Genomic DNA, 23,271 nt, shown 5'->3' with positions numbered 1-23,271 from the left:
AAGGTCCCCTCGAGTGAGGCGATGTGTGACTGCGCGGCGGGGTCGAGTGAGTGGGTGGCGGCGCCCCGCACGCGGCCACGGAGAAATGCCTGGAAGTGCGGTGTGAGGAAGAGAATGTGGTAAGTGGGAACTCCGTGCGTGAATGTGGGAGAGTGAATCCAGGAAAGAAATGAGTAGTTCATCCATGTTAGTTTGCTTTTTTTTTTTCCTTTTCTTTTTTCTTTTTCTTTTTTCGTTTTCATGTGTGCTGTGTGTATGGTGTTGCTGGTGCTCGCTGTGTGCCGCAAAGCCGGGCGGCGTGAATGGCGTGGTGCTGCGCGCACCGCATCTGTGCACACGCACCCCTCAAATTGGCCAATGCACAGCACGCACCATTGTCTTTTTTTTTTGTTGTTGTTGTTGTTTCTTGCTCATGGATGCCTATGTGTTTTGCACACTTCTGGAATGGCGATGCATTCATCTCTCCTTCCGTCGCCCCCGGACAATATGCCGCGCCGATGGCAGTGCCGAGCTGCCCCTTCGTGCTGCTGCACCTGCGAGCCGTATTGTTTGTAAAAACACGGTAGAACTGACTAACGAAAACAAATGTCCAGTCTCTGTCTCTTTCCTTGTTTATTGCTCTCTCTCTCTCACACACACACACTCTTTCTCTCTCGCTGTGTGGGTGTGCGTATGCGGATGTATAGAAGATACTGAGGAGGGAACGCTGGACTGCTCGAAGGACCGAAGAACGGGGAAGAAAGAGGTGTAGCTGAGCAAAGTAGAGCGCCATCGTGAAATGAAGCTAGTAAAGTTCATCAGCTGTGACGCTCCGGCCGTTGCCGCCACTGCAATTCAGGTGTCGGTGGATGAGCAGCGGGTTCGCGTCTTTCCTAATCGGAACAGCGGCAATGACCGTAGTAAACAGGCAGTGAAGAGCTGGCGGCTGCACTCTGCCACCCCATCGACATCAGGTTGCTACTGGCTGCTGAACGATGACAACACTCCCATTGGGCCAATTGATGAGGTGTTGTTGGCTAGCCGTGACAACGAGAGCAACAGCGCCGGCGTGAGTGTGCCTAACGGGGTCGAGGAGAGTCACATTGACGGTGTGGACCTCCGTAGCAAGATGGGCAAACAGCTGCAGCGCACCCGCGAAGAGTACGGCCAGACGTTTAAAACAGCTGCGAAGAATGCGGCACTTCTGATGGACGCAGAGCGACTCCACACTGGACGGGAGGAAAAGAAACGAGAGGAGCGGAAGCGTGTGGTAGAGGCGATTGAAAACGGCGAGGAGCCGGTTCGAGCGACACGTGTAAAGGCCGAGGGAGGCAAGAAAGGCGGTAGTGAAGTGACAGCAAAGAGCACTTCAAAGAGGCGCTGAGGAAGTGGTGGAAGAGGAGCAAAGCAAGGAGACGTGTGAAAAGGACCTACTGGGAGGGAGTGGAGGTGAAGAGAGGGGATGGAGCGAGGGAGGCGGCGATGCGTGAGGTGTGTCAGTTAAATCTTTTTCATAACGTTATGCGAATAAATACCCGTGTATGACGCAGCGAGAGAGAGAGAGCCAGCTCCGGAGTTGGTGAAAAGGGCTGCTTGGAAAAACATTATAAAAACAGAAAGAAAATGGTGTTTTGAAAGCCCTTGTGCGAATTTGCTTGCTGCTGTGTCTTGTCTTGCTGCTGCTGCTGCTGTTTCCACACAAGAACAAAAATTTCTCTTTATTTGTTTGATTCTTTGTCTTTTTGTTCAATTCCATTGGCTTGGCTGCAGACATTCTATTCCTGGCACTATGGGTCTATTGGAGCGGAGCAACATCGGCATTGGACTCACTCTGCATGCACAGTCCACGGAGTACGTGCCTGGTGACGTCCTTTCCGGAATTGTGGAGGTGGTAGTAAAGAAGGACGTCTCTTGGCGTGGCGTTCGATTGCGCATTCGCGGGGAGGAGTACGCCAAAGTTCGGTCTGGCTTGTCGCTCAATTTCGCCTCGCGTGTGCACTACGACAAGGTGTACACTCTGGCGGGTGACTCGTGCGGCGGTGAGCGCATGGATAGGGCGCCACTTCTACTAAATGATGTCGATGATGAAGACGGGGAGATAATGACTTCCATGCAGCGGCTTCAAGTGGGTGTTTACAGGTATCCGTTTGAGTTGGAGTTACCTGCCTTTCTTCCACCAAGTTTTGAGGTGCGTTGCAAACAGGATGGCGGTGAGGCGCGCATGACGTATACAGTGAAGGCATACGTTGATATTCCTTTTGGCCTGGATGCAGAATGCGTCAAGAAAATCTATCTGCTGTCTGCAATTCCGCGCACATTGTACGAGCAGCGTATGGGCGAGGGTAATAAAACGTCTTTGGTGTCACACGCACAGCTGCACAGTTTTTCGTGCTTAAGTTGTTTCTGCTGCCCTAGAGCGGGACAGGTTATTATTACTGAGGCATCACTGGAACCAACAATTTTTGTACAGGATATGGACAGCGTTGCGGCTGCTAGTGGTATTGAAGGTGCAAACAGCAGTACAATTTNGGAACCAACAATTTTTGTACAGGATATGGACAGCGTTGCGGCTGCTAGTGGTATTGAAGGTGCAAACAGCAGTACAATTTGTGTAAATGTGAAGGTTCTCAACGACACTCACGAAACATTGCACGAAACACGTGTTCGGTTAACAAACGTCGTGGAGATTAAACCGGAGGATACAGTTGCTGTTCGCCGAGCAAATCTCGGAGAGCCTTTTATATTCCAAGAGAATATACACCCTGGGGAAGAAAAGGCATTTGTGGCTTTCTTCCATTGCTCACCACTCATTCCGTACTCGGTGCTGGAGGATGATGGTGATAGCGGCGGTGATGCGTATCGCTGCGCCTTCTCCCCGCTTATCCCATGGAAAAAACAAAAGAGGTATGTGATGTACGAGCAGCCCCTCGTGAACGTCGCAACTTCGTTTGTAAAAAGTTGCTGCGTATTCTCGGTGGACTTTCCTGGGGCCCGCGCCAAAGGCACCATTAATGACGATAGTGCCTTGCTGTTGTCAAGCACTATCGATGAGCGAAACCACTGCTCCAAATTTCCATGTGTGTACGACACCATGAGTGAAGAACGGAAGGCTTTGCCAAATAACATGTACAGCTCCTATCCCTACCTGCACGACTACGCCAAGGGGCCCGAAGAAGCACGGTATGTGGCTCAGGCGCGAAGTGGTGCGCCAACCACGTGTGGTATCGTTCCCGCATACACAAACGGGGATCCCGTGGAGGAAATGATACTTCGTAAATGATGTGGTTACACTTCATTTTTTTTTTNTATATATATATATATATATATATAGTTTTGTTTTTTCGTTTTTCTTTTTTGATCGGTATGGTCGGATCTAACTTTTTCCGTGGCCGCTTTTTTATCATGTAGTTAATCCTTTATCCCCCTATGGGGCGTTCCTCCGCTGATTTTTGGGGGGTCTTTTTTTCTCTGCTTATGATGATTCGTTTGTTGTGTACTGGATATTCCTGGAGCTGTTTCATAACTGAAGCGTGTGAAATATTGTAATCTTTCTTTCCTCGCGTCACAATCGTTTACCGGTTTGCATAGAGGCGTTATTTTGAGTGCGTTGTGTTAAGGCAAATGTACGATGCTGGGCCTTTCAGGGTCCCCTTCCCCTTTGAGCCGTACCCGCTGCAGCTACACGCCATGGCAGCTATACGCGGTGGCTTGGCGGCGGGTGACGTTGTGGTGCTCGAGTCGCCCACGGGAACTGGTAAGACGCAGGTGCTTCTCAACAGCGTGCTGTCCCACATATTTGAGCCAGTGATCGCAGCACAGGTGGAGGACGCGAAGCCGTCACAGCAGCCGCAACAACATCAACTGCCCACGGGAGAAAGGGCAGAGGCAACACCTGAAGTCGGTCGCGGTCAAAAAAGGCAGCGAGAGCACCGGGGGTACAGGAAGAGGGGGAGGAGGGGGGTGGCGAATGCCCCTGACGAACAAGACGCCTTCTTGGTGGAGCAGGACGCTGGTGAGGAGGCGGGTGAGCGGTCGCTGTACACAGCTGTGATGTCGAGCTCGTCGTCTTCTGCATGCTCTTCCCTAGTCAACAGCGATGACGAAGAAGAAAACGGAGAAGAGGACACAGTGTGGCAGGCGTTGCGGAAGCCAAAAGTGTATTTCTCCAGTCGCACACACACGCAGCTGCAGCAACTTAACGAGGAACTGCATCGAACGGTGTTTGCGCAGCATCCAGTGCGCCGCCGACCACATGTTGTGATTGGCGAGAAACAGACGGCGAGTCCTGATGAGGAACCCCATACACTGCGTTATGTTCATGTGGCTGGGCGACAGCATTTGTGTCTGAATGCTTCAGTGAAGGCTGCTGCCGGTGGCAGTAATGAACGCCTGAACGAACTGTGCCTGGAGGCAATGAAGTACGAGTACTCCAAAGAAGGCCGGGCGGCACGCAAGCTGCAAAGGAGCCAGGGATCATCACTCCGAGACATAGAGGACAACATTTTCGCGGGCAACAGCGGAAACGGCTGCGGCTATTGTCAGCGAGAGAGACTGAACATCCTACGGGACTATGTGGACATTGCACCGCGTCAACTTTCAGAGATGCGGGACCTCGGGCGACGTGTAGGTGCGTGTCCATTTCTCGTTACACGTGAAATGATTCGAGGAGCGGATGTTGTGCTCATCCCTTACAGCTATCTGGTCTCGCCGGAAATGCGGCACGCATTGCTCGCGGGGACAGCAACAAACGAACATGCGACGGCTGAAATGGAGGAAGAAAACGAGGAAGCAAGAAGTCCTTCTGCGGTGGTTACCGCTTCGTCGTCTCATGTTCACCGACCCCGAAAGAAGGCACCACCACTTCCTCCTTGTTTTTCTGATGACGTGATTGTTGTGGATGAGGCGCATAACATCGTTGAGTACTGCCGCAGCGCCACATCAGCTGCACTGACAGCCACAGACCTGTCGCTTGTGCGTGCTCTACTCAACGGGTATAACACGCGGTACGAAGAAAGACTCCTCACGCGCAACAAGCAGCGTATTCGTGAGATGGTGGCATTTGTCGATAAGCTGGTGCACTACGTAAAGGAAAAATCATCTACAACCGCCGAGAGTAGCAATTTTGGTGCCAATGTGTGTGATTTTTCGTCTTTTCTCTTTGACGCCGGTGTGGACACGGTGAATGTGTATCGGTTCCTTGCATTCTTAAGCGAAAGCCGACTGCTGCCCAAGTTGCACGGCTTGGTGGCGTTTCTTTCATTGAATGAGGAACAACAACAGCAGCGACAGCAGTCGCAGAAGCAGCGGCATATACGTGCTGCAATAACAAAATGGACAGAGGGTAATGAGACGGATAAGTCGTGCATAAGCAACAAAAGTAATAACAAACCAGACAATGATCAGGGTGAGAGCGCCTTCTTGTCGTTGGTGCGCGATCGCATGGCTGTGACAAGTGCGTTGCGCCGTTTTGACTCCTTTCTACAGTGGTATGCTCGCTCAGATGAGTGCACACGCGTTGTGTTACGGCGATCGGCCATTGAGAAGGGTAAGAAAGAGAAAGAGGGTGCCCCCATGCTTCAGTTGCTGCAACTGGAGCCTGGAACGCACACGCTTTTTCCGGTGCTGCAGCAAGCTCAGGCGGCGGTGCTTGCCGGAGGAACAATGAAGCCACTGGCTCTCACATGTGACCCGCTCTTCAAACAAACCAATTCGCTGTCATGCAAGACACACGCGGGGGATGCTAACAGCAAAGATGTTGTTGCTGGAGAGGAGGAACAGAGACAGGCACCGGCCGTGAAAAAGGTCCGATTCACGGAGGAGGGCCATGTCGTGCCGTCGTCATCTTTTGCGGTATTTGCATTAGGGGTCGGTCCCAGTGGTCAGCGCGTGGAACTGCAGCACACAACACGTGGGCAGTGGCAGCGCCACTTTGAGGAAGTTGGGGCAGCTCTTCTAAACTTCTCCCGTGTCATTCCGGCTGGCATGATTGTCTTTTTCACCTCGTATGAGATGCAGGATCTCTTTGTGGCGCTCCTGCAGAGTTCTGGGTTGTACGACAAGATTAATGCCGTTAAACGCGTCTTCCGTGAACCTGGCCGTGTAACAGCTTCTTCTACTACTACTGCTGCTGCTGCTGCTGGAGGTGGTAGTGGTGGTGGTGGTGGTGTTAGCTCTGAGGCGAATACGGTGGACGCAATGCTGGAGGAGTACGCGGGGTGGATCCGTGCGGGCGGAACGGGTGGTGCAATGCTGCTAGCCGTCATGGGCGGCAAGCTGTCGGAGGGAATCAACTTCAACGACGACCTCGGCCGTGCAGTGATAGTGGTGGGGCTTCCGTACGCGAACCCCAGCGATGTGGAGCTGCAGCTGTATCTGAAGCACATCGCCAGGACACGCCTGGAGACGCCGTCACCCTCGAGAGCCGCATCTACAGCCGGCACCTCTGGCGTTGCGTTGAGTGCAGACGCCGACGTGGTTGGGGATGACGCTCTTATGCCGTTCTCCTCGCCGGCGCAGTGGGGCCTCTTCACGGATCTCTGTATGCGCTCTGTAAATCAGAGCATCGGTCGTTGTATTCGCCACGCCGGTGACTACGCAGTTGTAATTCTCATGGATGTACGGTACGGAGAGCGGGCTGACGTGCGGCGCCGCATCGCGTCGTGGATGCATCCCTCCGTGCGGGTGGCGCACAACTTTGGTGAGTGTTTCAGAGGCGTGAGAGACTTCTTTGTGTCACGACGGCAGCAGCAGCAGCAGAAGCACTAGCGGCAGGTATATGTTGCGCTGCTTCTGATGAGTGTGAGCACAAACTACAAAAAAGAAAGGAGGAGGGAGGGTGTGTAAAAGCTTCATGCATCAAACCTCTTGGTTGCGGATGTCGTTGTTCTGTGCTCCACCCTCGTTGTCCTGCACAAATGTTGCCTGTTGTGAAATAATGCCGTCAAAGCCAGGTCCAGAAGATATTTTTTTCTTTCTTTCTTTTCCTCCCTTGCGTTGTTTGCCACGCACACATATACACACACAAAATAATGAGCAGGTGGTGGGGTGAGTTAGGCAAGTCTAGGCACTTCTCTGCACTCCATATATAATATTTGGTTGCCCTTGTGACGCACTTCTCGTCGGTGCATTTCTATTCTGTGTTGGCTGATTTCTTTTTGTTGATGGGGCGGGGTTTTTGCCTGTAAAAAAAAAAAGGATTTTCTTGTGGTTTAATTCCCTCCTTTACGTGCGATGGCGTTGTGCGGCGAGCAGACGCTTTACATCACCCCCTTTGNTCCTCTCTACCTGGCACCATATTCCGCCAGTGGCGGCGCTCTGGGCCTGTCGTCCCTGTCCCCAGAGTCGTGCGTCTCCGTAATTGTGTCCAACTACCGCCTGCGCGTCCGCCACATCGTGACGAAAAGCCACAAGCCCGTGGAGCTCCCGCTCACGGCGATTGAGAGTGTGCGACACCACCGCACTGGCGACTGCGCGTGGCTCGCGGTGAAAGGCAAGATGACACTGGCCTTCCGCCTCGTCGCACTCAACGCGATGTACAACACGGCCGCTAATGTCACAGAGGTGGGGTCGCCGTGCACTACAGCGAATGGTGTGGTGGGTGTGGTGAACTCCTCCGAGGTCCTTTTGAGGGTACTGCAGGCCATTCAAAAGGCGTTACCGCGAAATACGAACGACCTCTTTGCCTTTGCGTACTTTTCGGCCCTGAAGCGCTTGTGTGCTGCGAACACACACGCAGAGGAGAAGCGGAAGTCTTCTCTAAGCAACACGGGTGTGGTTCTTCGGGACGAAGGTGCTTCTGCTGACGAGGATGGCGTGGACGAAAGGGGGTTCATGAATGCCTCTGAAAGCCGAGTTGTTACTCGGTCGCTCGACATCTGCAGAGGAAGCGATGCAGGTAAGGCGGTAGAAGTGGGAATTTCAAACTATGCGGCAAGAGAAGGAGAGAGCTGCGGCTGCGCGAAGGCCACAGTGACTTCTTCTGAGCCGATGGGGCTCCACTTGGAAGAAGCAGACGGCCTCTCTCCTGCTGCACGGCCCTTTCTTTCCATGCTGGAAGTGATGCCTAGAAGTGGCGTTGCCGAGTTGGTCCCACGTGCCATTTCTGAAGAGCATCACCGATTGCAAATGCATCACGGCACCAGTTTTCCAATGTGCGATGATATGTCAGGTCAGGGAGGAGCATCAAACAAGAGCTACTGGAAGTCCTCTTGTAAAGAGATGCAACAACTGGAGGCCGAGACTCGGTTGAGGGTAATAAGAGGAACAAATAACAATGTGGGCCGATGCAGCATTATCGATGGCGGCAACCAGTACGACTCGGCGTGGTATGCCTACAATCTTGAAGAGGAATTTAACCGTATGACACATCTTCCACAGCTGCTGGAGCAAAAACAACAAGAACAGAATTCTTCACAACATAGAAGGACAAAAAATGGTAGCAATGTGACTGTTGCTTTCAAACCTGAATTAGGAGTGGACATTTCGGATTGGTTTCACATAATCCCTCTTTCGCGGGCGGATCTCTTTAGTACATATCCGTTCAGCATTATTGTCCCTCGCCGTGTCACGGTGGATCTCGCAGAGCGCGTTGCACAGTACCGACACAATGGCCGCATTCCAAGTATTTCGTGGATTCATCTTGAGACGGGTGCAACACTTTCTAGAGCGGCTCAGCCTAGTTCTGGTAGCCACATGTCAAGTTATGCTGACGCGCTGTTTTGCAGCTTCCTAACTCCGGCCTTCCAGCAACCAAGCAATGGAGCGCAACGAGGGTTGAGTGAACCCTCCCAAAAAGTGGTAAAGGCGGACAGGGTACCGAAAAGACAACGGAGTCTTCTCGCTAGTACGAAGGAAAGTGGTGGGGATTGGATCTCTACTGGCGTAGGCAAGACGAATGATACACAACCGGGTTTGGAGTTGACGTTTGACCGCGATACTTCCTCCTGCGACAGCATGATTGCGCCTGGCTCTTCACGAGGTAAAAAGACACGGCCACCATTACCTTTTCGTGAGGATAATGACATCACGGATTTTAGACATACGGAGTCGGAGAAAGGGCGACTGCATTTTATCGATTGCCGCTCTCGTGCAGTGGCAGCAGCGAACTTTCCGACGGGCGGAGGATATGAGATAGTGCGCAATTATAACCGTGCAGAAATTCACTTCTTAGGCCTAGACAATATTCATGCCGTGCGTGCTACTTTCACCAAGTTAGCGAAGCTGTGTGTGACTGTTCAGCGCAATGATGCGGTGCGTGTGGCAGACAACAAGGTCCCAGGGAGCCATTTCTGGACGAAGCTCGATGGAACAGGATGGCCGGAGATGATTGTCAAGATTATCTGGTCCTCCTGGTTCGTGGCGGAGAAAATCGTTGCGGGTGACAGTGTGTTGGTGCACTGTACGGATGGATGGGATCGCACCTCGCAGGTAGTCTCACTTGCCATGCTGCAGATGGATGGGTACTACCGCACCGTTGAAGGGTTCTGCATTCTCATCATGCGTGAGTGGCTGGAGTTGGGCCATCGGTTTGGTGATCGGTGCGCAAACAACCGATCAGGTGACGGCTCCGTCAGAATGGCCGCCGCTGGTGAAGATGGCAACTCACCTTCAGTTGCAGCAACGAGGACAGTTAGTGGGCAGGCGTCACTGGGCAGCGGGAGNTCGGCGACTCATAATCACGGTAAAAGCACACAAGTTTCCCCTGTGTTTGTGCAGTTTATTGACGCAGTGTATCAGCTGTTTTGTCTTTTTCCGAGTGAATTTGAGTTTACGCCACGTTTCTTGCAATATATACTCGACGAAGTGTACAGTTGTCGGTTCGGCACTTTTTTGTACAATTGTCACCGCTCCCGCTACCGTCACGGTGGCGTAACACGCCACACAGCGTCATTCTGGGGTGAAGTTGAAGAGCTCGTGCGCAATGAGCGTGAAGACTCGGCGTGTGTTCCTGCACAGGAGAAGCTGTTGAACCCATTTTACATTCACCCAGAGGCACACATGGCGCGCGAATCAACAACAACCCCCGCTCCACTGCGAAGCAAATATCTGACCCACCGTCTTGTACCGAACTTTATGAGTTGTCGCTACCGCTTCTGGCAATCGTTGTATTGCTGCTACAGCTTCGCAGATATGGCGGGAGGCAACAATGTTGTATGCCCCGGTTTGGAGCACCTGGTCCCGCTCATTGACAGTTGGCTCTGGCACACCGTAACGACACGGAGGGAAACTACAGAGGGGGGCCAGGGGGAGGGGAAGAAGAACACCAAGAAGTATCGTTTGCGCACCATGTTTCGAAAACGCATTTTCATTACCTCCCATGCTGCGCGTGCGTGCGGAGGGCTCCCCAATCTCAACTACGATGGCAAGAGTGCTGGTGGAGCAGCCCCTCCAATCACACCTCTTCTTCGCCCCGGCGATGAACACACCTTGCTGGCAGCACCGCTCGGTATTACCACCACCTCTAGTCTAACTGCAATGTTATCTGTGGAAGGGGCTGACTCTGTAAGCGAGAGAAGCGGCAGCAGAGAAACCGGGTTCTCCTACCCTGTCAATTGCAGTCCAATGGATGTAAAACGTCCTTTTGTATTATCCTGTGGCTGTGGTAGCTGCAGTGACAGCAGCATGCCGCACCGCATTGAGAAAGAGAATTACATGACTCGTTCAAAGTCCAAGTCGTGTGAGGTGTGTGCGGCACCATTTACGTTCTTCTTTCGTCGGCATGCCTGTCGACACTGCGGCCGCGCAGTGTGTTCGCGTTGTGGGGGACGGTTTCTGCGGTTACCACCTTGGTTGATATGCCTTTATGAGGAGCGCGACGCCACCCACGCGGTGCGCATCTGTAGCATCTGCTACAGTAAGGTGATTCACCATTTAACCACTTCACAGCGCAAGTTGTAACGCGAAATGGCATGAGAAGTGCAGTAAGAGCAAGAGAAAGACAAATAACATAGAAAACTAGATGATGGCGATATTGAGTGTGCGCGTATGCCATTGTTTGTATGGTTCCTTGAGAACTGCGATTCGGTCTCCTTGTTGATGTTGCTCCCTCCTCTTTTAAAGAAAGCACACCACCAAACAGTGTCACCGGGAGGCAGATAAGGAAAGGAAAAAAATAGCATGCCCCCAAAGACGAATCCGCCACCATACACTTCTGGCCAAGGCCAACAGAAGAAGTCGAACAACAACGCAGCGGGCAAGAAGCAGCCAGTAAAGCGAATCATCGCAAATGAATCGCTACTCGCGACTGAAAACGAGAAGACGGCAACCTCGAAGAGTCTCTACGGCGATCCCACGGCCCGCATATCCAGCAATGTTCATGCCATCCATGATCGGATTCGTCTGCGTGCCTACCAGTCCATACTGAAGGGCATCAAGGGTAAGTCACTTCTGCATCTCGGGTGTGGAATGGGTCTCATCTCCATGATGGCGGCGCGTAGTCTGGCATCGGTCGTTGTAGCGATTGACCACTCCGCCATTGTCGACGCGGCACGGGTGGTGGCGGAGCAGAATGGACTGCAGAACATTAGTTTCTTCCGTGGATCTCTGCGTGAGACGATGGCATCATTTCCCGTGCAGAAGTTCGATATTGTTCTGTGCGAGTGGATGGGCACTTTCTTGGTGAACGATCCTCTGCTTGATGACGCGTGCTATGCGCGCGACAACCTCCTCGCAGAGAACGGTGTGATGTGCCCCGACAGCTCCTCTGTGCACATTCTCGGTGTAAGCGACTATGCCTTCCACCTCGACACGGTTGAGTACTGGAGCAATGTGTACGGCTTTACGATGGAGCCGATGAAGGCGCTTGTGCGGCAAGAGGTGGAAACGTGCAGTATCCCTGCTGGAAACATTGTGACGAGCACCTGTCTTGCGCATACCGTCAACATCAATAACCTGAAGGCGCCAGGAGAGGGCGAGGCACATGACAATGGCTTCACCGTCCCGTTTAGCGTGCGGGTCACACGCGACGCAACCGTGAACTACCTGACGTTCTTTGTGGATGCCACTTTCACGAATCCGCATGACCCTGGTGCCAACTTCGTAATTGGCATCCGCCCCGGCGGCAGTAACCCCTGGACGGAGACAAGCGTTGGGCTGCACCAGCCGCTGCCGCTGAAGTGTGGGGAGACGCTCTCGGGGGAGCTGCGCGTGCGTGTGCTGGACAGTGAGCGGGGGGTGACGGCGGTTGAGGTGACGGCGCGAACGGAAGGAGGCGTCGTGGCGATGGAGACGACTGGCTCGTACATTTACCAGCGCTACTAACATCCTTGGCGTCTGAAGCCAGGTGCGGGTCATGCATTTAACGCGCGAATAAGCAGAGTTGGCTCTTTCTTCCGTTGCCAAGCGACAGCGAGTGGCCGATTTCATACACATTCACTAAAACAGAGGGAGATTGGGAGAGCATGTTACAGAAATTCACTCGAAGAAAAGGAGAACAAGGGAGACAACAAGCAATTTTTAAACGGAGAAAAAAAAAGAAGGTTCCCTGCGGTTGTATTGTTCTTCCGTGTGTTCGCTTATTGCGTGAATTGCGAAGATGTGAAAGTGTAATCATGCGTAAGACACATAAGGTCCCCTGCAGACAGATCCAGTGAGACGGAAGGGAGGGAGAGCTGTGTATTCTGATGGGTGCCATTTGCCCTATTCCTTGGCCTTTTGTATTTTCTGTGTTTTGGTTGTTGTTGTTTTTCCTTTTGTTTTTTGGTTTGTTTGTTTGTTTGTTTGCTGCTGGTGTCTTTTTTCTGCGTGTTGCAGAGAGAGAGAGAGAGAAAATAACACGGGCGGGGCGCTCAGCGCGAAGGCACGCATATACATACACACGCCAGGGTTTGCACCCACAGATAAATCACAGAAGAGAGAGAGAGAGAGAGGGAATCGGAATAAGAGAAGGAGGAGGAGGACGAGGGGAAAAGATTCCAGCCTCGCGTCCGTCTTGTTTTCATTACAGAGAAGGGCGTAAAGATTCACACACGTCCAAATGTTACATCGCTGTCGTCTATTATGGTCTGCTGACTACCGGACATCGTCGAAGATAGCGGACGAGTTCAACAACATCCTCAATCGCAGCGGTTGGAACTTCGATCATGTCGCCATTGATGTCGGCAACCTTGCGGGCGCCGCAGGTCGTCTGACGCGCGATCTCATTGGACAGGAGCGTGACGCGGAGTCCGTCAAGATTCTCCACCGGCAGATCACAAACGTCATTCTGCGCCGCATTCAGCCAAAGAAGTCACTTGCGATATTCTTTGATGGCAGTGAGCCGCTATGGAAGGTGCGGCACATGCGACTCTACCCGGGAAAGAAGTTCGAGGGGAAGTTCTACCGTAGTGCCGCCTCGCCGATGGTGTACCTGCTGGAGGAGAAGCTGCGCCATGTTGCCGTTGACCTACGCACGCCGCCGAGGGAGTTTGTTGTGAGCGGTGCTGCCGTTCCTGGCCCAGTAGAGGGCAAAATGTCGGCGTGGATGCTCGATCTCGCTACACGTTCACTGCCAGATGGTGCCATCTCTTCTACTCCTTCCTCTACACCATCGGGGCCGGCGGAGGTTACTGTCAATGACACCTTTTGTCTCATTGGGGGGACCGATTTGTTCCTCTCCGCTCTCGGTGCCACGCCGTTCCACAACATCACCACTGTGACACTGCAGCAGGGCGAGTTGAAGTCTCTTTCCCTAAGTGAGTCTCTTGAGTGGCTTGCCATGGATCACTTGTTAAAGGGTGAGGCTGGTGTCGCCGGGGGCCAGGATGTTGCACGTCAAGAGTTGCAGAGGCGTCTCGCGTCGGTACGAACTGACATTGTATTCTTATACCTGATGGCAAACGGCATCAGTGCGACAGATCTAAGCGGTCTAGGTGTCAACTTTAAGGACTTAATGGAAGCCTACACTGCGGAGGAGGCTGCAGGAGCTGGTAGTGGAAACCTTTTCGAAGACATACCGAACTGCCCATCTTTGTTGCTTCGCCCTACCGTGCTTAAGAGGGTGATGACACGTGCACTACGCAAGACGGTGCCATCGCCTCGGCCGTGCAGACAATCCGCTGATTATCTTGAAGTCCTTCTGCAGACCCACGAGATGATCTGTAATGGGGGTATAAAGAACTATCGCTGGACCCCGGATGACAACGATAATGTCCCAGAGAAACCTCCTAAAATTTTGCTTGAGCGCTTTATCGGACATCTTAAGCATCTCGCTGCAGCACAGGCTGAGGCGAAGACAATGACTGTGGGTGACAAGGAGTCAGTGCCTGCTGCTTCAGTTGCTTCTTCGGGCATGTCAGCATCTGTCGACTGTACATTTGCTTTGACAGGAATGGAGGCGCTACTTTTGAGTGCTCCCAAGGCGGAGATGATTGAGCAGATTATTCCTGTTTTCACAAAAGGCCACACACTACCTGCGGGCATCGCAGAAGACATTGTAGGCACGAAAAACGTCCTTGAGGCGCTCAGAAAGTCACGGAGCATCCTGCAGGTATTATCTGGCAGTGATTCGGGTGATGATGGTGGCGGCGTCAAGGAGCACCCAGCGCTGCAGCACTACCCATCGCATTATTTCGTGCGCATGCCGGGCTCCCGTGGACCGCCAGCGGGGTGGGCATACAAGAGCATTAACTTGGGCATGCGTGCAGCGGCGCTTGACGTGCGATACCGTACCGGTGTGGGGTCGTCGGCGGCAGCGTCGCGCGTGTTGGACGCCACTGGTGTAGCTGCAAAGGACACGCTATTTGTGTACACCACCACTGTCTCAGAAAAAGACGGCGGTTGGCGCGAGACGCCGTGTAGGGAGTTGCATGCGCCAAACGCCACACCCTCTCCGGGGGAACTCTCGACGTTGCGTGTGGTTACGTGGAACGTGCAGTTCGGCCGGCACAGCGGCGAGCGCACCCCGTTGGGTCGCGAGGGGATTGACTGGTGTACACCGACGCGTTACGTCGCGCTTGCCAAGACGCTGGAGGCCCTCGATGCGGACGTGATTGGCATGCAGGAGGTGGAGCCGGCCTGGTGGAAGTATCTTGCGGAGCAGCCGTGGGTACGGGGGCGCTACGCTCTCTCGTGCAGCGAGGACAGTCATGCCATCCGCCCTTGGGGAGTCATGATGCTAGTCAAACGGCATCTCTGCGTGGAGGCTGTGCATCACGCCAACGTTCCCGCTTTCTCGGGCCACACAAGTGTGATGCCAGAAGTCACCATCACGGTCTCCAAGAGTGTCCCCGTGACGATTGGTTCAATGCACCTGCTCGCGCCGTACAGTCAGAACAACATTAGCAACCGCACGACACAACTTGAAAATCTCACCAAGCGGATGCGGACCCGTTCTTGTAGTAGTGGTGTGCCGACAGGTGCGATTATCATGGGTGACTTCAACGACTGTGCAAAGAATTGTTTCACGTTTCCACCCGAACTGGGCTTCAAGGACACCTGGGAGCTACTGCATCCAGAGGACAGGGGCACAGAGGGGTATACCATTGACGGAACCCGAAATCTGTACGCAGCTCAGATTATCGAGCGAGAGTTTTTCGGTCGCGCGGATCGCGTGCTGTTTTCATCGCGTCACTTGCAGCCGATTCACACGGAGCTCGTCGGCACTACTTCCGTGCGTGGGCTTGGAGTTACGAAGCAGGTAGACTGCGACAAAGAAGTCCCTGACCACCTATTTCCATCTGACCACTTTGGTCTCCTTGTTGAGTTTCAGGTAGTATGACGCTTTTTTCCCCCCTCGGAACGCACCTGCGAACGCAGACATACACACATGCATTCTTACTTGTATCACACATTAGTATGGTTGGCGCGATTGGGTATGTGTACATGTGGGGATGTATTCTGTACTCATTTTCCCTTTCATCCCATATATTCTATGAAACCCCTTTTCCCCGTTGACATGTTTCTGTTCTTTATATATATATATTGTCATCTTGTAGGCCACTTCGTAGGGGCGTTTATAGGTGAGAGGATAGGGGAGTCTCAACAGAGTGTACTTCGGTTGTCATGTCATTCCGCTACACCAACAATCTCGTAGGTGTGCTGAAGCATCGCTTGATGCTGGAGAGCTCCCACCGCGAATTGGTGCGGCGTCGTTTCTCCGGGCATTGCCGGGGCGTGGAAGTGGTGTGCAGTGGCTATGGCACGGTGCTCGCCGTACGCCTCGTTGACAAAACGACGTGGGAGCCGTTCTATCGTAAGGGTCCTTTCCCTGTGAACGATGAAGGCAATACCAATGGGGGCGCAACAGCTGCCTTGGATCTTGAGAAGCTTGCTGACAGTGTCAAGGCGGCGGTGTGGGATGCAACACGTAAGATACGCGTGGCGAAAGAGGCAGCACTTCACCGAAGCCTCTCCCACAATCAACAGTTGCAATCGCAGGCAAACTTAAAACACTGGTACGAAGATGACGCCAATACACTTCAACCATTGGCGTTCGAGGCTCTGAAACACGAGGCGGCAACGCCGTGGATGCAGTTGGTTCAATTTGGCAAACACCAACGTGCTGCTGAGATGCTGCAACAAGAGTCTGGCGAGAGTCAGTGCGCGGCAAATGCTGATGCCTTCATTAGCTCGGAAACATCAGCTGGACGAAGGGAAGAGGAAGTGCCGTGTGTTACTGCCTTGGATGCAAAAGATTGTGACCCTGAAGCAACGCCAATTGGTTCCATACACCCGCTATATGTTCCGGCACTCATACAGTTTGAAAATAAGACAGAGGGTAGTATTGACGAAGATGTTGTCCGGCAGGAACAGTGGCGAGAGCTTTCACGTGACGAACAACTCTTCTGGGAGCGCGTAGAGTTGATCCGCAAGGGGCAGGTTGCCACGATCAAAGGCGGTCACAAGCGTGACTACGCCGATCAAGCTGCTGTTGCCAGCGACAATGCGGAAGAGGCGGTGCAACTGCGATTTACGCAATAATCGATCGGCTGGTATTTGGCCGTGAAGAGACTCTTGTATGCATATTGTGTATATGCGTGTTGAAATGAGCAATCACTACGATTTACGTATAAAGTAATATGCGTATGAAATGCGTGGCTCCGTCAAGTTTAATGGTCATTTCTTTTTTTTTTTTTGCGTGTGTGTCTTTCCACAATGCTTCAAAGGGAGGATAATTATAAAAGAGAGACCTTTGCACTCGCAAGGAGGAGTGCATCTGTCAGTTCATCACACAAGGCGAGGAGCATACAAAGGATCTGGCACAGGTAATAGATCTAAAAAAAAAACGGGGTGATAAGAATATGATTCGCTACACAGGCAGGCGTCTAGTAGCAATCGCTGACACATGTGCCCCGACAAATTTTGTGTACTCAACTGACCTGGCCTTCTATTTCCCTCGATTCCAACCACGGGTTCACTTCCAGACGCAAGGAATCCCGGAGTTGCGGGATGCTGTGGCGTTGCTACAGCCAGCCGCGAGCGGAATGGAACGGCGATGGTCGGCGCCTCACGCCTCCACGGCGTTGGAGTGGAAAAAATCTCGTGACAAGGCCCTCGTGCTGTTGGCCCGTGGGGAGGAGATCATGGAGAATGTCGGTGGCGTGGATAACGCAGCCACAGCGAATATTGTGCGGCCATTGTATGCGACGAAATTTGAGCTTCTGAATGGTGTTGAGCATCTACCACGCTCCGAATATGCGCAACACGTGGATGTGCATCGCCTTATCCTCAAACAGGCGGGGCGTCTCCTTTACTTTAACGACACCTGGGATAAATCGGACGTGCAGCAATTAGACACGGCTTGTGTCATACTCGCCCATTTTGTTCGTGCCTTCTGTGCGCTGCATCAAGTCCCATTCCACGCAAAACAAGATAGTGCTGGCAAAACAGTGGGCACTGAGACTCGGGCGTGGTCGATGAAAATGGAGGGGTTGGGTGGCAGCAGCAGCGAAAAACTCACGTTGTCCATTGTAATGGACCGTATTGACGAGCTGCTACGATTAAGTCGCAAGGCGGCCGACACCCATGCTTCGAAGAGCCCCGATCTCCGCTGGAATGTGCCAAAACTTTTGTTGCTCAAAGGGATTCTGACGATTCCGATGACGGGCCACCTCGAACACGCCCGGGAGCACATTGATAATGCGGCGAAAACGGTCCATGAGTTTCTACAAAGAAAGCAGCCGATCGTAGACGGCTTGGTCGCTCGCAAGCAGGAGCCTGAGCTGGGTCTTTTTATGCTTGCACAGGCGGAAATGGCGGCACGTATATTCGACTGGTCTGTCCAGCCCAACGAAGTTGACAAGGATGTCCTGGAGAAGTTCGAGGCTGCTGCCAAGTTTTATTCCGGCCCCTGCAACACAGCACTGGATGCGGACGGCATCATGTCAACGGATCATATTGAGGAGCGGCGCTTTGAAGTCGACGCGTACACTTCTTGCATGCTAAGCTATGGTACGTTTTTACTAAACGCCCCACGGCTCCCAGGCACGTCGAATCGTGATTCCCCTGTCTTCCTCCCACGTCAGGTATTCACGATGTCGCCTCTCGCTACAGTTGTGGCGTCATCTGACCTCATATTTTCCGACGTGCGGGAGCCAGCCGCCATGAAGATTGACGTTGGCCGCAAGCGGGCGGGTGATGCACTTGAACGAGCGCTTCAGCTCAACCGTGCCCTTTATCCTGACCAAAAGCAAAATCCCAAGGCAGCATGGACGCTCCTGGGAATGGCATCCCTCTATGCCGATATGCGGGATTACTTGTACGCGACTGGTCTCTTTGCCTCAGCAGAGAAGGCACTTGCCGAGAGTTACGGTAATACCTCTTTGGAGCGGCTCCTCGCCCTGAAGTTGCGGTATGAGTTCTTGGCCGGTGTAGGGTCGGAGCAGGAGTCAAAGACCACTGCACACGAAGTGGTGCAACTCCTCAAGCAAATTGATAGCCTTTCACAGGGGTAGTTGTGGCATTCCTTAGAAAATGAGGCCCATGCAACAAGCATGCATGGACATATAGACGCGGAATTTGTTTACCTGTGTCTGTGTAAGTGTGTGTGTTTGTGTATGTGTGAGAGATGGAGAAGGTCAGCTACTCATTAATTCAATGTGTGTAGTTTTTCGAATTAGGGAAGAATGTTGTGTGGCGAGAGGGAACCTTAGTTGCGTAAAGGCATATGTTATGTCTTTCACGCCAGAGCACGATCAGGATTTTGTGCTACGCCGCAGTCGCTTTCGTGGCCGAAACACATCATGGGGCGCGGTTGTGGTTGTGATCGACCCTCAGCATCACAACGTTTGGTAGGAGTACCACCCAAACTTGACTGACAAACTGCGTTGGGGACATGCGTGTTGTTCTATGCCTATATGAGCCTCCGAGTGGAGTACAAAAATGTCGCGGAGGCCCTTCAAATCTTCTTTTTTCTTGTTTGTTGTGGTGTTTCCTTGTTTGTTTGTTTGTTTGTTTCTTCTGTTGTCGCTTCTCTGAGCCCACTTGCCTACATGCATGTATGCGTGTGTATACATTCAAAGTTTTATTTTTTCTCTATTCGTAGGTAGTGTTCTCGTAGCACATACACGTTGTTGTTTTTTTTGGAACCAAAAGGTAGTAGGCGTTTGCGGTGTTCCATCTGTATTGATGGTTACAAAACAGCAGGAAATCCCTCTTCCCCATGGTGATTATGTTGTAGAGGGTACTCTTCAACACCATGCCAGCTCTGAGATCCAAGAGAGCCTTTTGGCTTCGGGGAATGGCAGTTCGTTTTATGGCACGGGCGTAGGGCTCGTTTTGTCAGAAGACCAGTACGCCTCACCCGTTGCGGTGTTCATGAAGTTCGTGACGAAGGTGCGTGCTACACACCCACTGCAGCTTGCTTGGATTTTTCTCCTCATCATCTTGGTGACTAGCGGTAATGCCATGCAGATCATTGGGTTGAACTTTTGGCTTCGCTACTTTCCTAAAGACGGTGCACCAGGGAATTTCACAACCTTGGCTGTCTCCGCTTTGCTCTTCGGGATATTCTTTCTCGTCATGCTGGTGGTATATATTGTGGCGCGAAGACCCTCACTAACGTTTGCCTTGAGCGTGCGGGGGTGGTGGTTAATATTTCTCATTGGCCTCATGGATGCAGTGAACAGTTCCATGGCGATATATGCGGCATCATACACACCTGAGGTGTTGCAGGCCCTCTTCATGAGCGTTGTGCCAGTCTATGCCGCAGGCTTCACAAAGTGGATCCTGAAGGACCCCAGGAAGTACATCAACGGCTGGGTAATCACATCGTTTGCCCTCATTATTAGTGGGGTTGTGGCGGCCTCCGCGTACCAGTTTGCGCGTGGATTCAAGGAAGACGGTGGGGATAAGGCATGGTGGAGTGTGATCTTCTTCTTCTCCGTGCCACCAACAGTACTGATGAACATATGGCAGAGTTTGTATATGATTGAGTTCACACATGATCCACTATTTGAGGCGCCACACCTTCTACACAGACACCACAACCATGAAGGTGTCTTGGAAACCCCAGAGTCGGGTGGTGGTCATGAAAGAAGCTTCGACATGAACAGCAGTGGTGCCCTTTCTTCCCAACCCAATGAAACCAATGAGACGCCTTGCGAAGGTGTCGGTGAGGATCACGTTTCGGATGTACCCTCGTCTTCGGGCATTCTTCGCATGCAAGGAACAGATACAATTGTGAAGCTTGTGATGTTGGCGGGTGGGACAAATATTCAATTTCTCTTGATCATGCTTACTCTTCCCATGGACGCCCTTCCTTGGTGGGGCGGCAGCAACTCCGTGGGCGGCGCATGGGAAAATTTCACTGAAGGAATTTGGTGCATTTTCCATTGTGACAAGAATTATTTATTCTGCATGGTGTACACAACGGGATTCGTCTTCACGTATATCGGGTCAGCGTATCTTAACCAATACAGCGTCACATTGTGCTCCATGATTGGTCAGCTTTCCTCGCCCATAACTGCCCTTCTTCTGATTATTGTGCCACAATGGGACCTGGAGAAGGGTTACACACCGTGGTATATGAGTGCTTTGGCGGTGGTCCTGCTTGCCATTGGTTCACTCATCTACGCCTTATGGGAAGAAAAGACCGATGACGAAAAACGGTGCGGCGAGCACAAATTAAAGGAGGAACTAATGGCCAATATGTGCCGTCGTGCTCCAAATATTCAACGACTAAATTCATCAACTCACGTCGGTCAATAGTATATATCAACGGATTTATTTAATTATTTTGGGGAGGGGGATTCATGAAGAAGAGCGAGGAAATGCTCTTTTTGGATCTGCTCCCGTTTTCTTGTTGTTGCTCTGTGGTACATAGGCAACAGTGTCTTTGGGGTGTCTGTGTGTGTTTGTGTGTGCTGCGGATTGATATGAATTTCATGACGTACATATCTACCTATATATATATATGGAGAGAGAGAGAGAGAAGTACGTATGCATACACATACTCAAGGTGTCTTGCGTGCCACTGATCGAGAGAATAAAAAATTAGCACTCTGCGGAATGAGAAAGCATAAAGCCGAACCAGCCAGATACAGAAACAAAGGAAATGTAGGGGAAGATTTGCAAACGAAACGTTGTCCCTTCCATGGTTTTCGCTGTATTCTCCCCCCAGGGATTTTTTTTTCCCTTGCGAGCATGTTGTAGACCTAATAAATTCTTCCGTCTAAGCCTGTGGGAAAAAAATCCGGCAAATATTTTTTGATTTTTTAAAATAAGCAGTGGTCTGGTGTCATGCTGGAAGAATGATTTGTTTTTGTGTTTCTCCCTTAGCCGTTTTTCCTTCTCCAGGAACAAAAAAAATACCCTATTTATTGTTTCATCGTAGGCCACATGACAATTGGGCGAAGTGTGAGGCAGAAGGCGGCCGCGGCTACTCGCCAGTGGCAGCAGCTACGCTTCCAAACACTACGGCGCCAGTTAGTAACTCCTCACGAAGGGGAAATACGGTTGCCTTTGGTCTCACGTGAGGTCCCTGCTGCGTCCCATGTGCCACTTGCCATAAAGCTTGAAACAAGTCATGAGGAGTTCCTCCGGTGGTGTCAGTTGGAGTATTTTGGTTACTTCCACCCGGCACCTGCAGAGGGCAGAGTGAGTGGACGCACCAGCACTGAGGTATGCTTGCACGTCGGCCCGCCGAAACCCCTCGGCTACCCGTACTCTCTCATTGCTGAGGTCGAAAACTTTACCGATGCAGTGCGTCATGGCGAAGCGTATGCTGCCTGGGAGGAGGCCGATGAGGCCACAGTACCACATTCAACACGGTGGCTCACTCAGTCACTTCTAGACGGATTCGTCACTCGTCGGGTCTCGGCGCACGTCGGCTTGTCTAGTGGCAGTATGCCGCAGACATTAGTAACGGCCAGACAACTGAAAGTAACACTTCCTCCATGCGAATTGTCACCTTTTTACTTTGCCAATGACCTCCTCTCTTCGTGGGGGGTATTCGGCGCCACAGAACCTAGCGACGCTGAGTTTGCCAACGATGACATAAGTCGGCTCGTGCAGCTGGCGCATGCTAGTGCTGTGTTGCCCATGTATCGTGCTATTTGGTTGAACGGCGCTGCTCTCTGCAACGAGAATGGTGATGCCGTCCTGATCCTTGGCCCAAGAAGAAGCGGCAAAACCACCCTTGCTCTTCACTGCCTCGCAATGTCTTCGGCACGCCTCCGTCTTGTGGGTCTTGAGAACTTTCATCTGGCTCTAGCAAACACTGTTGTTAACACAGAACCACCTGATGGACCCACAACGCTTCTCATGGGTCTTCCTGCGTCTGCGAGCGTGGGCCTTGGTGCTATCATCGGGACTCTGCGTCCAAACCCCAGCCTTGCAATGGCTGCTCATGGATTTAATTATTCCCCTTCCAATATTCAGCAGCTCGTTCGCAATAGTGAAATGGTGTTATGGAATATGAATTCCCGTTACGGTGTGCATATTGAAGAAGCATTTGGGCCGCAACGATGGTGTCCCACATGGCTCGGGAAGTTGAAAGGTATTGTGATGCTAAACTGGGATCTCCAAGAGCTGTTATTGCCACAATCGTACGTAAAAACGCAAGCATTGCAATGGAAGTCTAAACCGGAGATTTACCGACTGCTGATGGCCCTCGCAGAGAACAAGGGAGCTCCACTTTTCAAGGGGCACTATCTTCTTCGGTCGATATACGATGAGACCAATGCGCCAAACCTACTTGAGGAATTTTTGTCATCATTGGACGAATCAAATGTGCCGCCTCTCTACGAGCTAAGAGGGTCTGTAAGCTTTGATATGGCGGTAGAGTTGATCTGCAAGCGCATTTTTAATTGTGTTGAATAATGGCGCAGGTAGTAAAACGGTGGATCATTCCAGTCTCTCTGAAGGAAGAACATAAAT

General features: G+C 52.0%; 10 protein-coding genes across 10 annotated transcripts; all 10 read left to right on the top strand.

The window, feature by feature from the left end:
* Positions 1–778: 778 nt before the first annotated feature.
* DQ04_00041120 (hypothetical protein) lies at positions 779–1,363 on the top strand (the record flags this gene model as incomplete). The annotated part of the gene is made up of 1 exon (XM_009307941.1): positions 779–1,363. The coding sequence occupies one exon, from the start codon at positions 779–781 to the stop codon at positions 1,361–1,363; it is 585 nt and encodes a 194-aa protein (XP_009306216.1).
* A 405-nt stretch (positions 1,364–1,768) lies between these two features.
* DQ04_00041110 (hypothetical protein) lies at positions 1,769–3,259 on the top strand (the record flags this gene model as incomplete). The annotated part of the gene is made up of 1 exon (XM_009307940.1): positions 1,769–3,259. One exon carries the CDS (start codon positions 1,769–1,771, stop codon positions 3,257–3,259), a length of 1,491 nt encoding a protein of 496 aa, XP_009306215.1.
* Positions 3,260–3,600: 341 nt separating this feature from the next.
* DQ04_00041100 (putative DNA repair helicase) lies at positions 3,601–6,744 on the top strand (the record flags this gene model as incomplete). Its single annotated transcript, XM_009307939.1, has 1 exon — positions 3,601–6,744. One exon carries the CDS (start codon positions 3,601–3,603, stop codon positions 6,742–6,744), a length of 3,144 nt encoding a protein of 1,047 aa, XP_009306214.1.
* Positions 6,745–7,209: 465 nt separating this feature from the next.
* On the top strand, positions 7,210–10,875 carry DQ04_00041090 (zinc-binding phosphatase; the record flags this gene model as incomplete). The annotated part of the gene is made up of 1 exon (XM_009307938.1): positions 7,210–10,875. One exon carries the CDS (start codon positions 7,210–7,212, stop codon positions 10,873–10,875), a length of 3,666 nt encoding a protein of 1,221 aa, XP_009306213.1.
* A 219-nt stretch (positions 10,876–11,094) lies between these two features.
* On the top strand, positions 11,095–12,237 carry DQ04_00041080 (putative arginine N-methyltransferase; the record flags this gene model as incomplete). The annotated part of the gene is made up of 1 exon (XM_009307937.1): positions 11,095–12,237. The coding sequence occupies one exon, from the start codon at positions 11,095–11,097 to the stop codon at positions 12,235–12,237; it is 1,143 nt and encodes a 380-aa protein (XP_009306212.1).
* Positions 12,238–12,952: 715 nt separating this feature from the next.
* DQ04_00041070 (hypothetical protein) lies at positions 12,953–15,673 on the top strand (the record flags this gene model as incomplete). Its single annotated transcript, XM_009307936.1, has 1 exon — positions 12,953–15,673. One exon carries the CDS (start codon positions 12,953–12,955, stop codon positions 15,671–15,673), a length of 2,721 nt encoding a protein of 906 aa, XP_009306211.1.
* A 284-nt stretch (positions 15,674–15,957) lies between these two features.
* DQ04_00041060 (hypothetical protein) lies at positions 15,958–16,875 on the top strand (the record flags this gene model as incomplete). Its single annotated transcript, XM_009307935.1, has 1 exon — positions 15,958–16,875. One exon carries the CDS (start codon positions 15,958–15,960, stop codon positions 16,873–16,875), a length of 918 nt encoding a protein of 305 aa, XP_009306210.1.
* Positions 16,876–17,195: 320 nt separating this feature from the next.
* DQ04_00041050 (hypothetical protein) lies at positions 17,196–18,848 on the top strand (the record flags this gene model as incomplete). The annotated part of the gene is made up of 1 exon (XM_009307934.1): positions 17,196–18,848. The coding sequence occupies one exon, from the start codon at positions 17,196–17,198 to the stop codon at positions 18,846–18,848; it is 1,653 nt and encodes a 550-aa protein (XP_009306209.1).
* A 673-nt stretch (positions 18,849–19,521) lies between these two features.
* DQ04_00041040 (hypothetical protein) lies at positions 19,522–21,102 on the top strand (the record flags this gene model as incomplete). The annotated part of the gene is made up of 1 exon (XM_009307933.1): positions 19,522–21,102. The coding sequence occupies one exon, from the start codon at positions 19,522–19,524 to the stop codon at positions 21,100–21,102; it is 1,581 nt and encodes a 526-aa protein (XP_009306208.1).
* Positions 21,103–21,732: 630 nt separating this feature from the next.
* DQ04_00041030 (hypothetical protein) lies at positions 21,733–23,214 on the top strand (the record flags this gene model as incomplete). The annotated part of the gene is made up of 1 exon (XM_009307932.1): positions 21,733–23,214. The coding sequence occupies one exon, from the start codon at positions 21,733–21,735 to the stop codon at positions 23,212–23,214; it is 1,482 nt and encodes a 493-aa protein (XP_009306207.1).
* Between the last annotated feature and the right edge of the window lie 57 nt (positions 23,215–23,271).

Source organism: Trypanosoma grayi (assembly GCF_000691245.1).
Source record: "Trypanosoma grayi strain ANR4 Tgr_4_V1, whole genome shotgun sequence".
Lineage (NCBI taxonomy): Eukaryota > Euglenozoa > Kinetoplastea > Trypanosomatida > Trypanosomatidae > Trypanosoma > Trypanosoma grayi.
The sequence above is the reverse complement of the archived record's forward strand: the minus strand, read 5'-3'. Positions and strand labels throughout refer to the sequence as shown.